Source organism: Mus musculus, chromosome 3 (assembly GCF_000001635.26).
Source record: "Mus musculus strain C57BL/6J chromosome 3, GRCm38.p6 C57BL/6J".
Taxonomy (NCBI): domain Eukaryota; kingdom Metazoa; phylum Chordata; class Mammalia; order Rodentia; family Muridae; genus Mus; species Mus musculus.
In genome coordinates this window covers 146,956,110-146,972,441 of record NC_000069.6, presented here as the reverse complement: position 1 = coordinate 146,972,441, position 16,332 = coordinate 146,956,110, and the positions used below count along the sequence as shown (strand labels likewise).

Sequence of the window (16,332 nt, the reverse complement as noted above, 5' to 3'; positions counted from 1 at the left end):
GGTTTTGAACTCCTGCTTCTCTGAATATACCTCTGTCACTGCATGTTAGGATTACAGTCCTGCACACACATATACCCATGCCTTGTAACACTTACAACTTTCTCATATGATATATGGATTGCAGGTATCTTTCTCTATTCTGTATATTTTTGTTCATTTTTATCATTTTAAATAGACTGTCCTGATAATTATTCATATACATACCTAATTTTAATATAAAATACATCCATCTTTTCATTAGGATTAACACTTTCCTAATTGGCATTTATACATCTCAAGTCCATGAAGATATTCTCCCAAATTTTCCTTGGAAATTTTCCATTTTATCCTTGATGACTGCCTACTTAGCTCATCATCTTAATGGATAAAGTTGATGGCCTTTTCGTGACTACTTAGAAATCCAACTCCCCTAGCCTGACGTATGAGTAATCTTCCTTTCCTCGCCTGTTGTAAAGAACATGGGCCCCTTTTGTTATAAATCAAGTCTCTACGTATGTCTGGGTCGGCTCATGCCTTTCCACAGGAGTTCACTGGTCTCTAGGTATGTCTGTGCCAGCTCATGGCCTTCCAGAGGAGTTCCACTGGTCTGCCTGCTTGCTAACTTTGCATCATTTTAATCTTGGTTAAGGGTTTTCCTCCAAGTGGTTGTCTTTACTATTTTTCTTTTTACGTCTGCATTTTAAATGCTAGGACAAGCTAGGAACCGATATTTCTGCTACCAAAAATAAGTAAACACAGAAGTATGCTGCAAAGTATAGTAAGATTACATTGGATTCATTGCTATTTATGGGACAATTTGAGAGAAAATTACATTATAAGGATGATTTTAGTTATTAAAGTTTATATTTCCACTTTTACGTTTTCCTGAATATGCACCTCATACATCTTTATTCCTAATTATTAGAAATTCTTCCAAGGTATTGATGCTGCACTTATATTTTCATATTCTGTTTCTCTGTTGATAGGAAAATGATAATTAACTCTCTTAGATTGACTGATTTCATTAAGATATTAAAGTTATCTTATTTCTCTATAGATCTGTAAGAACCCAGATTTCTTCCCTGGTTTCTCCATTTCAAACCCTAGGTCTTATACCTGTCTTTGTCATTGGTACTGGTAGGCCCTTCAGTTACAAGGCTGCACAGGAGTTGGTATACCAGACAGCCTTGGCTTCTTCCTCATTTGGAGAAGGAAGGAAAGCCTGGGTGTTTAGGCGTGTTTTTTATGATATGGCTTCTGCAGTTATGCTGCACTGGACTTCAGAAATTCCTTCTCTTCTTTTTCTGGCTGGATGAACAGTGTTCTAATCACAAGTATAACTAAATTTGGTAAAGAGATTTCTCTGAACCTGAAACAGGGAGTAATACTATGAGGTCAAACCCAGGGCCTGCCATACCCAACATAAACACTCCTATGGCTCGGCCACGTCCAAGCCATCTCTGTGCTTGGCCATTCTATGAGGCAGCAAAAGACCACGATCACTTCTGCAGGTTATGGACTCTGCCACCAGTGAGTGCTTGAAGCAGAAGGTGGATACGGATAGCTCTAGCTAACATTGTTTCCGTTTGCTAATATCCAGCTTCGGACTTTACATTTATGTTGATAGGTGAGAAGAAACATTTTTCCTTTGTTATGAAGCTGTTTAATTTTTTATATTAAAGATACATAAATAGTCTTAAAGAGAAACTAAGTTCTCTTTCTCCATCCTCAAGGTGGGGTTGGCAGTGAACCCATATAAACCTAGACACCAAAAAGCAGTCAGAGAACCCACAGTTTACCAACCAACTTCAGTTGAGTGGAGCATCAAGCTAGTCCCAAACGTTAGTGTCCTGGCGAATGCCGTGCATGTTTCTAAAGGGAAGTCCTAGTTCCCACACTGACTCTAACTGTTTGCTTTTTATGAGACATGCATGTGCTGTGTCTTCTTTATTGGAGTGTTATTTTTATAAGGTTTTGATGTCAGAAGCCACTTTCTTGCATATCATCTTTAAACCTTCTTAGGAATTATTGTTCAACATCATGTTATGCATGGGTCTGTGGAACTGGGCGGTGCCAACTGTCTCCCTTTCGATTTTTTTTAGATAAAATTTCCAACGATATATCTCCACATAAAAGTGCTCAAGCTGAATACATGAATGCATATGTTACATTCATACTTATGTACGCTCCTATTTGTGATTAATTTATACATATACATCCACATGTATATTTGTCAGGTATACTTTGTAAATAAAAGTAATTAACCCATTAATGGCTAAACTCTATTGAGCAGAATGTTATAGACTCATTTTCCCCTGAGAGAAAGGTATCGCTCTTCAGTTGCCATGACATCCATGTGAGTTTTAGTAGCTAGATGTTGCACTAAAATGTTTATTTTCCTCCACTCCTTGGGTTCCATGAAAAGCTAACTCTCCCTAGGCCCTGGCCTTTTTCCAGAACTGCATTATCTGACCAGTGGGTTTAAGAGGAGGACACAAGCTTGCCTGGATTAGCCCTTCTACAGAGAAACTGCATGTTCACTAGCCCTCCAGCCCTCATGGAAGGAACTAAACTTCTTAGGCTATGGTAGTAGAAACTTAGCGTTGATCCAACTCTTCCGTCTTGAGGGTAAGTTTAATCGTGTGTGAGAAAACTCACAGGAGTCAGCTCCATCATTTCTCCAGTAAGGTTTGTCAGTAAAATTCCACTTTGAAATCCGTCTCGTGTAAATGAAGGGGTCTGAACATGGGCAGGGATGATGGTGACACGTTTATTGACACATCAGAGTGCTTAGACCTGTAATCCCCAGGATTGGCTGAGGGCCTCTCAGAAGTCTGAACTGAAGACTGCAGGAGGAGGATCTCTCTTCTGGCCACAAAGATGAGAAGAGAAGACCTGAAGCAACTGTGAGGTGTGACCTCTTCCTCCAGACTGACCAGAAAACTGTTCTCTTTGCCTTCCTCACAAAAGCTACCTGATCCATCAATGGAAACTGAGTTGTAGGTCCTAGAATTGCAGTGGGGATACTACATAGCACTCTCAAAGTCCCTCCCGTCTGGGATTCCGAGCCTTCCTGGTCATGCATGGCATGTTACGCCCTAAAGAAAAGGCTCTTCATTTCTGGGCCGGCACATCAACACAACGGCTATCATTTGATTAAATCAGATGAAAGCAATAATGAAAAGTTAAAACTGTGCAATATAACTTTGAAATACTCACAGTTTAGCCCTATCTCTAGAATTGTTATGATCATTAGGCTACTACATGCAGAAGGGATAAAACAGGTTAAACATCCTACCCAGTGTACAAAAGACAAAGTCTAGGGCACGGATGTGTGTTGGTCCCTTCTGAGAACGCTATTCCAATCCGCTTTGTGGCCGTGGGTCACTGTTGTGGAGAGAGGACTTCCGTGTCCTCCCTGAGGTTGGTCTCTGTGTTTTAACCTAATCCCTGACTATTTTCAGACTATGACTTTATTTTCACAACTCACATTCTTCTAGTGTAAGTAGCACTCCAACATTTGCATAATAAAGCTAACGTGACAAAGGTTGGGAAGGTAGCTCAGTGCATAGAGACCTCACCCATCCTGTGCAAGACCCTGGGTTCAAGTTCCCATCGCTAAACCAAACAGCGGCAGATACCGGAAGCCACGATTCATCTTTAGTTCTACTAGGTACTGTGACTGAGTTGCAAAAGTCTAAAGTGGACTGCTTGTTTACTCCGTATTCTTGCAGCTGATCAGTTGCCTGTTCTTGTGATTCCTACTTTAAAAAACTACGTGTTTTAACTGGACAGGTAGGAAACTGGAATTTGAAATAGAACTTTACAAAAATTTGTATCCTGCTGGTTGGCCTGGCAATGTCTTGGTAGAGGCACACTGGATAAAATCAAACCAAAGGCACCTTCTAAACTGTATTGTTCTCAGAGATGAACATTGAAATGTCCCTATTAGGGAATAATAATTAACTTCATTCCAAGAGTTTGGAGTCTACTTACCCAGTTTTTGGAAACAAGAACATGTAAGTCAAATACACTTGTTTCTGTTCACCTTGCATCTACCACCTGTAGGGTTGTGATTTCTGTGCTTGTGAAGTCTCTTAAAAACAAAGACTGTGCAAATAAAATCTATTTTCTAGATTATAATATGGATGTATTTTCAGTTTTACATGATCCCCTGGTTATGTAAGCATAAAAAAAAAAAAACTCCTAATTTTAAAAGATTCTGCATTTCAAGCTGTGCTAAGCCACACTTATCTACATAAAACTCAGCAGAACTGAGAGTGTGAGACATACCTGGAGTTCCCCCAGTCAGGACCGATGCCTGAGATGGGTCCTCTTGTTTCTGTTGTGTATTTGTAAACCACCAGCAGGCACTGCTTGCAAAGCTCCACCAGGCGCTGGCAGCACTGGAGCTGCAGAGGGGTCACCACCTCAGGGCTCTTACTGAAGATGCTCTCCCAAGAGGATCTGTTGGCATAGAAACAGACATGACTTCATGTTCACTGTTTAAAAAAAAAACCCAGCAACCAGCCACACATCCGTGATCGAGCTGCAAACTGGGCAATAAGGTGGAAATGGCCCCTCACATATGGAGTGAATATGAAAATTTTATAATAGATAGCAAATTGGGAAATTAGTCTTCATTTTTTAAAAACCAAATGATTACAGGATTTCTCTTTAAGGCTGTGAGTGCTACCAACTTGAGTAGCTAACAAAATGACTCCTTCCTGCTTTTAAACAGTGAAGCTATTCCATATTAAAGTATCTGTAAATCTAATTTAGGTATTCTAGGATTTGGGTTTTTAAAAATTCTATACTTAACATAATACTAGAACCAAAGAGATGATAAAGCCGTCGTGATTTAATTTATGGCCACCCTGCTCTAGGAAACTCAGTTTGACCCCTTGCTTATGAGCGTCCTGTGCACAATACTCCCTCTCTATCCATCCCTTGAGCTTCCTGGGCACAGGTGTGAGCTCTTACAGTGACAGTGACGTATCCCAACAGGTGCCCACCCCCACACAGGAGCTGGTATCCTTCCTCGTCCAGGGAACCTGCTCCACAGTGGGAACAGCTCATAACTCCTGGAAAAGCCTCGCGCTGTGTGCTACTGTTAGCAAATCCCAAGTTAGTCATCCAGGCTTAATTCAGAACTTAGCAAGGATGGAGGTGGGGGACTCTTTTCAAACCTTGAGGGGAAAGTGGCTTGAAATCTCATAATGGTTCAAGTTTCTCTTAACAATAACCAATTTGTGTAATCCTCAGGGGAAAGAATAGGTTGGTTTTCACAAAGAAAAAAATAATAAGGAAAAATCATTTTTTCTGAAACAAAAGAAAACAGAATCCCAACAGGAAATTCAAAGACTCAATTTTCAACCTTTGGTGGCAATTTTATGTATTTGAAATATATATATATATATATATAATTTCTTTACACATTAAAAAGTGTTTGAGGGTTTTTTGTTTTTGTTTTGCTTTTTCTCTACAAAGTCTACTGTTTATTTTCTCAAAGAAAACAAAAAACCAAAAACAAAACAGCAACAAAAGAAAAAACCATCGTCCTAAAGACGGCATTTCTTATAAGGTCAAAGCTCAAGTGAATTGATTGAAAGAAATTGATTTTCTTCTGGGTTTGGAAATATTCAGGTCTAAATATAATACTTTTTTAGCAAAAGCATCAACGTTTCTTATCCATAGATGATTAAATGCTAGCTCAATTACCTCAAAATTTACTGCTAAACACAAGACAATATGTGTGTTTTCAAGATATATGTTATAGTTCCAGATATAATAGACAATATAGGTATATTCCTTAATCAAACAAAGAAAACACTGAAGAAGATAGCATTTATATTTGTACTTAAGATACATAATCTAAAAGACCTTAAATGTTTGAGCTGAGAGATATAAAATTGTGTATGCCTTTAAATACATGGAAAACATGTTTTGCCTGCCCATCTAGTCCTCTCTGCTAGGGTCCTGGTATGTCTATGAAAGTCTGCCTACCTCATCCCCCTCCATTTTGAACAGGATTGTTTATGTTTTTATACTCTGAGGCTGTCTTGTTGGATCTGCTCCAGGCCTCTAATATCAGTGTTATTTTTCTCTACTGACCTTAGAATTTAGAGGAGAGAGAGGATGAAGTGAGATGAAGAACAAAAAGGGTGCTTCATCATTTCAACTTGATGTCCCTTTCTACATAACAGGTGGCATTAGTCTCTAAGTCCTTCAACACTACCAACTGCCCATGGTAAGCAAGACGGCTTGCCGGTGCCTGCCTGTGGTAGAACAGTTTTGACAGGTCTACCATTCCCTTTTTAAGATAAACCAATGTATCAATGTCCTATGCCCACTTCTTGTGTATGCATTCAATATCACTGCCAGAACACTTCACTTTAGTCTATTAAGTTATATTCGAGTATGAGCAGTAGCAAAACCCCTCAGCAGAGAAAAGAGAATGAGTAAGACCTGAGTCCTGTTGTTCAAGACTGCAGAGCTTCCTCCATACACAAGAAAGCTGTGTTAGAGATTCAGACTGTCCCTCCCTCAGCTCAGGCCTGTCACTGTCACAAAGGGCATCTGTGAAAACCCCTAGGCTGCCCCTTGAATCCCAACTGCCCAAAGCAACAGCACAAATTTTTGTGGGGTTCTTGGTTGGTGTTGGTGTTGGTGTTGGTGTTGGTGTTGGTGTTGGTGTTGGTGTTGGTGTTGGTTTTGGTTTTACAAGAATAAATGAGAAGAAGTAGAGATACCAGTGTTTTCAATTAAAATAAATAATAATAACAGGGTCTCATTGTTTGCTTTTTAAATCCCATTCTACAGAAATAAAAGCACCAACATCAATGAAGTCTAGAAGAAAAATTAAATGATAAAATAGTTCTCTTGGCCTTTCCCTAATCCTCTGAGAAATATTGAAGGGGGTGGCTTGAAATGACATTCCCGTTGACATAATGACAAGTGATAAAGTCCTGAATATGTCTCACAACAAAGAGAAAAGCAAGACTTAGAAAGTCCCCCTGTTGTTCAATAATCCAACCACCCCACCCTTCTCCTCGTGGAGACTTTTAATAAAATGTTTATGTGAAGAAGGGAACTGATTTGTTCCTTTGTGGTCTGGAAGGAAACCTGACTGAGGGTTGGGTGGACAGAAGAGAACGAACAATTTTGCTTTGTCCACTTAAAAATCTGCACAGTCTTTCAAGCGAGCAAATAATCATCAGAAAGAAAGAAAAAAAAACATTTGAGAGTTGACGACCTTCTGTGAACACAGCCAGAGGCCTACTGTGAACACAGCCAGAGGGGAGAGCCATGAAGGATGGTGGTCACATCACCTAACGTCTGTCAAACTAAGGTAGCTCAAAGCCTAAAATCAAGCCACTATATGTAGCCAGGTGTTGCTGCTTGTCTTTGGTCCTCTGTTCTGATCTCCTGCAGTTCTGCTTTAGCTTCTGAAACTTTGCCCTGGCAGTGTGTGTTGTGTCTTTAACAGCCGGTCTGACAGCTAGGGAGTCAAGGTGAAAGAAATCTAGCCTTCTCATTTCTCAAGGAATGATTTTAATTTTTTAAAAAAAGTATTGCTTTCTTGCTCAGTTGTGTGGAAAATCTTTGACAAATATAATTTTAGTAACTCTAGGACAGCTCTGTACCTGTCTCTTCCTATTAACATACCCAAGAATGCTTCTTACAGTTTATTTCTGAACTAAGATCTTGAAAATAAATGATAACGCTTCCATATGACAAACTCCCATAGAAAATGGTTTGGACTAAAAGGCCTAAACTGGAAAACCTCCTTCTGAGTACAGAGAGAACTGGTGTATACCCGCTCCCATATTGTAGTTAGCTACCCCTACTTCCTCTTTCTCTCCATCTCCTCCACCGTCCTCCCTCCTCCCAAGTTCCCCTCCCCACCACTTCCTCCTTCCTCTTCCATGCTTTATGTAGTCAACACCTTCCTATTCTTCTATTCTTCCTGTAGGTCCCACTGAAGTGTTAACTTGTCAGAGCCATCTTTCCTGAGTTAGAGGCCACAGAAATCCAGAATCCCCTCAGTCCAGGAAAACATGGTAGATGATTTTATTTAATAAAATTCCAAAACCACACTCCTCATGAGACTACTACAATCAGAAAGTGAACCATCAAAACCCTCCTGAGGTAGGGGTGGGGCTGAAATGATCACTTAGTGTGGGCGGGGTGGGGGTGGGGGGACTGAAATGATGACTCTGTTAAGAGTGTTTCCTGCACTCCCAACAGGACATTGGTTTGTGTCCCAGCACCCACCCGGTGCAGCTCACAACTGCCAGTAATTCTAGCTTCAGGGGATCCAATGCACACTTGCACTCACATGTACATCCCCCAAACACACACATATACATAACCTTTAAAATAAAATATATCTTTTATGTATATTCATGTGTGTGTGTGTGTGTGTGATATCTTTTAAAAATCTCCCAAAGGACTACCTAGAACTAAGGGGTTCTTGGCCACGGGCATCCAAGAAGAGAAAAAAGATGATTATATTTGCTACCTGATAACAAAGCTCTGGGCTGAATTTATTGAAACCGGCAAGAATTATTTATAATATGGTTCAATTTTTCAGGAGGTAGGCAAGGTGGCTTATTTGTTTCGTCTACTCTTGGGTATGTTAACAGACAGAGACAGGTATGGAACTATCCTAGAGTTACTTAAATTATATTTGTCTAATATTTTCCACATAATTTACCAAGAAAACTACAATTTTTTAAAATTAAAATCATTCCTTAAAAAATGAGAAGACTAGATTTCTTTCACCTTGACTCCCTAGCTGTCAGACCCGCTGTTAAAGGCACACACACTGCCAGGGCAAAGTTTCAGGAGATACAGTAGAACTGTAGAAGATGTGATCAGAAGATCAAAGACAAGCAACATCGCCTAGCTTCGTAGAGTCAAGGAATCCCACAAAGCACCATTGTGTAGCTATTAAATAAAGCCCAAAGCTAAACTCAGGCTTCCTGAGTCTAAATGAAGGCTTGTCCAATCTCTACAGGATAGATGACAGGCTCTGTGTGTGTTTTAGTTACCTCACCTGTCACATGAAGGTAACAGAAATAGTTTACTCTAGATACTATTATGGCGAATATGTGAGCAACTGTCTTCTGCTTAGTAAGCCTTCGATAAGCTTGACTTTAAACGGCTGTCAGTGTTTGTAGGGAAAGATACCACCATGGAAACTTGCAGGGTATGATGCTAGTGGCATGTGAGAAGGAACCTCAACCATGCCAGAATATGTTACCAAAAACAAGTGGGGAAATTAAGCCCTGTAGTCAATGAAGTCAGCAGATGTACATCTTCAGCATGCTGACTCAGCAGATGTATATCTCCAGATGCTGACTCAGCAGATGTATATCTCCAGATGCTGACTCAGCAGATGTATATCTCCAGATGCTGACTCAGCAGATGTATATCTTCAGGTGCTGACTCAGCTGATATATATCTTCAGATGCTGACTCTGGCAAACACCCAGCATTAATATAAGTAGCTCACTGTTTTACAGCCTTCCATGGTGAGCAGGAACTGAAATTCCAATGTAGCACCAAACCAAAAGATTCACAAACAAACCAAATAGAATGGGTTCACATAGAGAGAGACATTCTAGAGCACAATCATTGAGGGGCTACAGAACACAGATCAAATGCTTCATCTAAATCTCTGTAGAAGTCATTATAACCAAGATTATCCTCAGATGTCAGTGCAATCCAGAGTGCTTTTCCCTTCTAGTGAAGAACGGATGACACGAAGCACACAGTGGTGGGAAGGGATCTGCCAAAGGCACGGAGGATGCAGGCTCGTGTCTAGAACATGCAAGTGCCACTCAGACACTATGTCAGAGCAGAGAGTATGTTAAGATTTTATAACAGAGATAAGTGTAATCTGGCTTTTTGGTAGGACTCAAACAATGCAGAATGGACGGATCTTTAAGATATTTGAAAAATGAAGAGATTTTATGGAGCATAGTCAGAACAGGATATGATAAGAGAAAGGCATAAGGAAGTTAGGGAGAGTTAGATGGCTGTGTCCATGGACAAGTATAGACGCGGACAGGTGAGGACAACTGATGGAATGTGAGCAAGAAGACAAAACAGGGAAATGAAACACTGGGCACAAGACTACCCAGAAGGTACATGTGTATATAACTGTGTGTGTGTGTGTGTGTGTCTCCATGCATACATGCATGCAGTATGTATATGTGTATAGTGTTGGTGTATAGTGTGCATGTATGTTTTTGTGTATTGTGTGTATTTTTATGTGTGTGTATGTATGTATGTGTGTGGTATGTGTGTGGTATGTATGCATGCTGTATATGTGTGGTATGTATACATGCTGTATGTGTGTGGTATGTATATTCTGTGTGTATGCACATGCCCTGCAAGTGTTTCTGCATGTGTGCATGAGGAGCAGAGCTCAATGCTGGGTGGCCTTCTGAATTGCTCTCCATCTTACTTTTATAAAGAAGGTCTTGCACTGAACCCAGAGCTCACTGTTGACTCGTCCAAATCAACTTAGTTGCTATAAATTATACTTGAGTACTCCAAATATATGCAGTAAAAATTTGCATTAAAGGACTGTTATTAAAGATAGTTGACCATTTCCATGGTCTAGCTTTATGACTAAATAACAACAGAGTTAAAATGCAGTAACAGAAGATAAATGACTTCGGCTTACCCTGAATCACAGAAACAGCTCCACAGTCCTTGGCCATGACTCCAGAGTAGGCGATTAAATACCCTGTTGAAAATCCGGTATAAACTCAGTTCTTCAGCATCAGGGACCCTCCAGATTCTTGGAAGAACTGTACGAATACTTGATTTTACTATGTCCAAAACCTAGTGGAAAAACAAGTACTTAAAATCTACATATGCATACATGAGTCTAAGTTTCAAAGATGTGTCTTTTCAGTGAAAGGTAAGTGTCATCTCCTGCCGCCCAGGCTGGCCAAGAATTTACTGTATCACTGAAGTTGGCTTCCAGTTCCTGAGTCTCCTGCTTCAAGCTCCCAAACACTCACATTATGGGCATGTGCCACCATGCTGGCTTAAATGTAAGAGATGAAAGTCTGCATGGGGAGGGGAGGAGAGGAGGGAAAGGGGCAAGGAGGAGCAGGACTGAGAGGGGAGAGGTGCTGAGGGGAGGAGAAGGAGGGAGAGAAGGAAGAGGAAGGAGAGGAAAAAAGAACTCAACAGAAATACAGACCAACGCATGCAGCATGCACATGTGAAAGTCTGCTGGTCAGTACTACTGCTGAAGCCAGCAGAGAGGGCTGAAACAAGTGGAGACTACAAAATAGATGCTTTATGAAAAAGAGCACGGGATGTTGAACTTCACTCAAACTACAAATCCCAATTCTAGAAGACTTGATATGTCAAGTCAAAAAAATAAAACAAAAACAAAAACAAACAAACAAACAAACATTAAAGTATCCACGTGCACAGGTCTTTTAGGCCCTGAGCAAGAAAACGATTTCCTAAGCTGTATAACATCATGATCATATGATTATTAAGAACCTGAAGCCATTAGCAATATCAGAAAGAAAAGGCCCAGTGCTATGGCACATTTGTGACCTCTGTAGAAAAGAGACAGGGACAGGCAGATCTCGAGCTCACTCAACAGGCAGCCTAGCTACTGAGTTCAGTGAGAGGATCTGCCTCAAAGAGCACAGGGTGGGTGGGTTGTTGGATGGCCCAGTAATTAAAGGTGCTTGCCAGCTATGAAATCTATGTCTGCTGACCTATGTTCATGTCCTGGAATTCCTATCAAAGTGGAAGCAAGAAGCCTGTTCCATAGGCTTCTCTCAGACCTCCACGTGTGCCCAGCAGTGATGCGGCCCCCAAACATGCACACAATAAGAGTAAATAAAATAATAATAATTAAAAATAAGCTGGAAAGAAATCAAGGAGTGATAAATTGGCTTCTGGTTCCCAGGAGTATGCATAGACATAAACACAGCATATCTCACAGATATACCTGAGCACAGTATATCTCATACACATATACATAAACATAGTATATAGCATACACACACAAACATAGAATATATCACACACATACAAAAACACAGTATATAACATACAGACACATAGAAACAGTATATCTCACACACATATAAGCACAGCATATCACACACACACACACGCATAAACATAGATTATAACACACATAAACACAGTACATAACATATACACACACATACAAACATAGTATAATACACACAAAGATACTTTAAAAGAAAAAGGAAATGATCAAATTACAGAGAAGATGTATTCAAACATGCATACCCAACAAGAAATTAATATCATGAACATATTTAAAATTGCCATAAAACATTAATACAAATGTGCAATGAATATAAAGAATTGGGTCATATTAAAAAGATAATGGTGAAGACAATTGCTCTCTACAGGAATAAACATGAATTGGAAAGAGGAGTGAGAACCATTTCTTTCCACTGGTGTTCCCTAAATATTAAAGTGATATTAGCCACTGACGACTAAGTTCTATTTCAAGCCAATACCCATTTTTGCAGAATACCAGACCAGCTCTGAGTCCTCACAGTGAAGTATGTGAGCCACACGGTGGCCTCGCTCCGCTTTGTCCTGTCCCCATGACTGTGAAATGGGGGCAGAGATGTACATTCTGCTGTGTGTCGAGTTGTATAAACAAGTGCAGGGAACAGGAGAGAGATGATGCACCCCACAAGAAAGCAGTTAATGACAGACACTCTCCTGGATAATGACTCCTTAATTACAAAGAGGATTAAAGAAAACACTTTCATATGAATTATTCACAATAATACTGATATACTATTCATACCAGGCATCGCTTTAATTTATGCTGTTTTAAATTTCATTTAAGCTATTCATTTAATGCTTTGCAATATTTAATGCAGAAAACAGGACTTGTGAGTGCTGGATGAAAGAGTGAACACTGGCGGAAACACGATAGAAACTTAAGTCATTTCTCAATGTTCCTTTCCACTTTCTGCCATCGTATTGGTAAAATACAATAGGGCCAAAATCATAATTCAAAAATGAAAGAATAAAAAAGGTAGCCAATTACAGGTTATCATATGCTAATCTCAAGAATAAATATGAGTTACATAAAATAACCAAAATAGGCAAATGTTATTAATGCTCAGGATTTGAACACTACTCTGAGCAACTAGCTTTTGCTTTTGCCTTTGCCTCATACAATATCCATGACAAGCACTTTGCAAAGCATACTATTTAAGACCCTGGTATAGCTGTCTCTTGTGAGGCTATGCCAGTGCCTGGCAAATACAGAAGTGGATGCTCACAGTCATCTATTGGATGGATCACAGGGCCCCCAATGGAGGAGCTAGAGAAAGCACCCAAGGAGCTGAAAGGGTCTGCAACCCTATAGGTGGAACAACAATATGAACTAACCAGTACCCCCAGAGCTCGTGTCTCTAGCTGCATATGTAGCAGAAGATGGCCTAGTCAGCCATCATTGGAAAGAGAGGCCCCTTGGTATTGCAAACTTTATATGCCCCAGTACAGGGGAATTCCAGGGCCAAGAAGAAGGAGTGAGTGGGTAGGGGAGCAGGGCCTGGGGAGGGTATAGGGAACTTTTGGGATAGCATTTGAAATGTATATAAAGAAAATATCTAATATAAATAAATAAATAATAAATAAATAAATAAGTATAGGAGAAAACTGGAAAAAAAAGACACTCTCTGGGTCACGACTCTACATGTAATTATTCTTAGTCTAGGGAAACTTTTAAGAGCATGGTAGTCTAGTATCCTAACCCTCATATGTCTGTAAATGAGGACCTAAGGGCTTGAGAGAGCTTTCATTCCACAGCTAAGATTTCCTACCACTCAGGAGAGCTTTCCTAGACTGGGGAAGTTTGGTACCACCTGGTGAGTGTAGATACTTACTCCTTTCTACAGAACATCACTGGGAACTCCGATTCTCCTTGCTTTTAGCTTTCAAGAAGCATCACTACGGGCAAGCTCTGGTCTTAGGAGAGAAGATGGATGAGAAAGATCCATTTCCATAATTTAAAGGAAAAGAATCCAAACACTTCCTCTTCAGTATTCTGTAACCTCGCACTAGCTCTTTGCTAACCAAAGCAGTTTCTGCCTACTCACCCGGAGAATTCTCTATCTTCAAACAACATCACTTGGGGGGACAGCCCACTTACCACTAACCTACCACAAGACCCCTCGAGGACCAGACCATCCTCTGTCATCTGTCACCTGACTTTAATGTCCTACTAATTAATAGCAGAGAATTGATGTCCCATCCAGTCACATGTTTATCCTGTCCCGGGAGGCTTAGGACAAGGGCTACCACTTACCGATTGCTCAGGGAAAACCTATGCAGATGAGATAAGCATCGGAACTTAGATTTATTCTAGGCATGTCTGACTATATTAAGTCCTGAAATCCCAAAACCAAGTAAAAAGTACTGTTGCTCTCTGGCCCTTTTCCAAAACCCCTGAGATGGAGTCCACGATCATGCACATTAATATTTCTTAACCACTGAGCCATCACCCCAGCCCCCATACCACAGTGGCTTTAAACTTGTTATAGAGCTGGGCATAACAGTGAATTTATGATCTTCCCGTTTCCATTGCCCACGTGCTGGGATTGCAGGCACGTGAATACAGCCAGGGATTGAACCCAGAGTTTTGTGCATGCTAGGCAAGCCTCTACCTACCATGTTACACCCCCTGCCCAGATGCTGAATAATTTGTGAAGTATAATGATGAATGGCCAGCAAGGCGTCCTTGCATTTAACTGTGGGCTCAAGAGAAGCCAACGTACAGAACTAAGTATCATTTCTTTATGACTTTGCAAAGCATCCCAACTAATATTAAGCCCTCTGTGGGAAAAGCAGATGGAAAAATTCAGGGAATGGCCACGTTAATAAAGTGAAGACTTGTCTTCTTGTGAAACATAGCCCATCTGAAGGCATAACGCACACAGATAAATACATATTTTGCCACTACAGATACTGAATGACAAACTACTCCATATGGCTGAGCAGTTTGGTCCTAAATTAAAATAATGGCAAGAGGTGAAGACAGTTTGGAAGCAACATTAAAATCGGTGTGCACAGCTCTAATGATGTGTGCAGCCGCCGCGCCTATAGGGCGAAGGCGTATTTGCTGACACAAAATGAACCACTCGGGACAGCATCCCCTGTCAGCCCAAATGAAACGGAGATGGGAGACAGCAGCAGCCGAAATACAAGCAGCAGCCGCTGAGGTAGGTGTGGAAAGGGATTTGCTACCAAGCAGCTCTGGTCAACGGGGATCCATTAAAAACTCTAAAACAAATGCAGATAGACTATGACTGGGTTCTCCACACTCCCCCCACCTTAGTTCGTGCCTATGTATGACAACAGAGAATGTGCTTTTCAGCAAACTGGGCGTTCTTCACAGCCCATCAACGCGGCACATGCTCGTACTTCATATATACATATATATATATATCCCTTATGGAGCGTTGGAAGCACGGCTCTTGGCAGAAGGCTAGACTGCACAACTGCAGGTTTGCCACAGTCTGATGTTACATGAGAGAACTATTTCCACTTCCACTCTCTGAAGATTCTCCCCAGTATTTAATTCTTAAGCTCCAGCTCTTTATTATTTTATACCTAGTAAGGAAAATGGGAAGAAAGGCAAATAGTCTTATTTCCATAAAAATGCATACAGACACACACACACATACACACACGACAAAGCATGCGGGAGTCTCTGTGTTTGGCAAGCTAAGCTCTGAATTTTACAGAACTCTGATGAACATCAGCAATATCACTGTCCTGCAACCAAAACAAGTGAGATAAATATCTATTTCCTCCATGGAAGTATGAATGCTTGGGATGTGCCAATCCCTCCACACACACATGAAGAGTTCATGGTTAAGTCACTAAAAACATGAAGTGAACTTTCAAAATCCCCAACAGCACCCAGCTGAGTTCATGGACAAAATCGGCAGCCAATAAATTCTTAAGTAACACACAGCCTGAGTAGCGATGGGTCCAGGCAACTCAGATCAACCTGTTTTAAAGGAGTTTGGTCATCCAATGCTTTCTCACCCAGGATCACTTGTACTAGTCAGTCACTGCCTAAGCTTTACCTAGGCTGCGCCCACTGAAGAAGCACGCATGGCTGGGGGCACTGCTACCTGGTGTCAACCCTCCAACACCCAGTTTTAGTCTACCCTCTCCATCAGCCTGGCCAGCACCATCTTAAGATTCACTTAAGGCTGAGGTCATTTCCATCCATCTGCCCCCTCCCCTCAGCTCACAAGTCTGACCTGTGCTGTAGCTGAAATGCTCTTCCTGCCTC

At 40.8% G+C, this 16,332-nt stretch overlaps 1 protein-coding gene across 4 annotated transcripts in view; it reads right to left on the bottom strand.

The window, feature by feature from the left end:
- Ttll7 (tubulin tyrosine ligase-like family, member 7) overlaps positions 1-16,332 on the bottom strand; it is a 131,826-nt gene that overhangs the window by 11,568 nt on the left and 103,926 nt on the right. For all 4 annotated transcript variants that reach the window (XM_017319721.2, XM_017319722.2, NM_001302957.2 and 1 more), the window contains 2 exons: positions 10,678-10,838; positions 4,273-4,446 (listed from right to left, as the gene is read on the bottom strand). In XM_017319721.2, the coding sequence (XP_017175210.1) occupies positions 4,273-4,446; positions 10,678-10,838 (335 nt within the window). The remainder of the gene's footprint in view (positions 1-4,272; positions 4,447-10,677; positions 10,839-16,332) is intronic.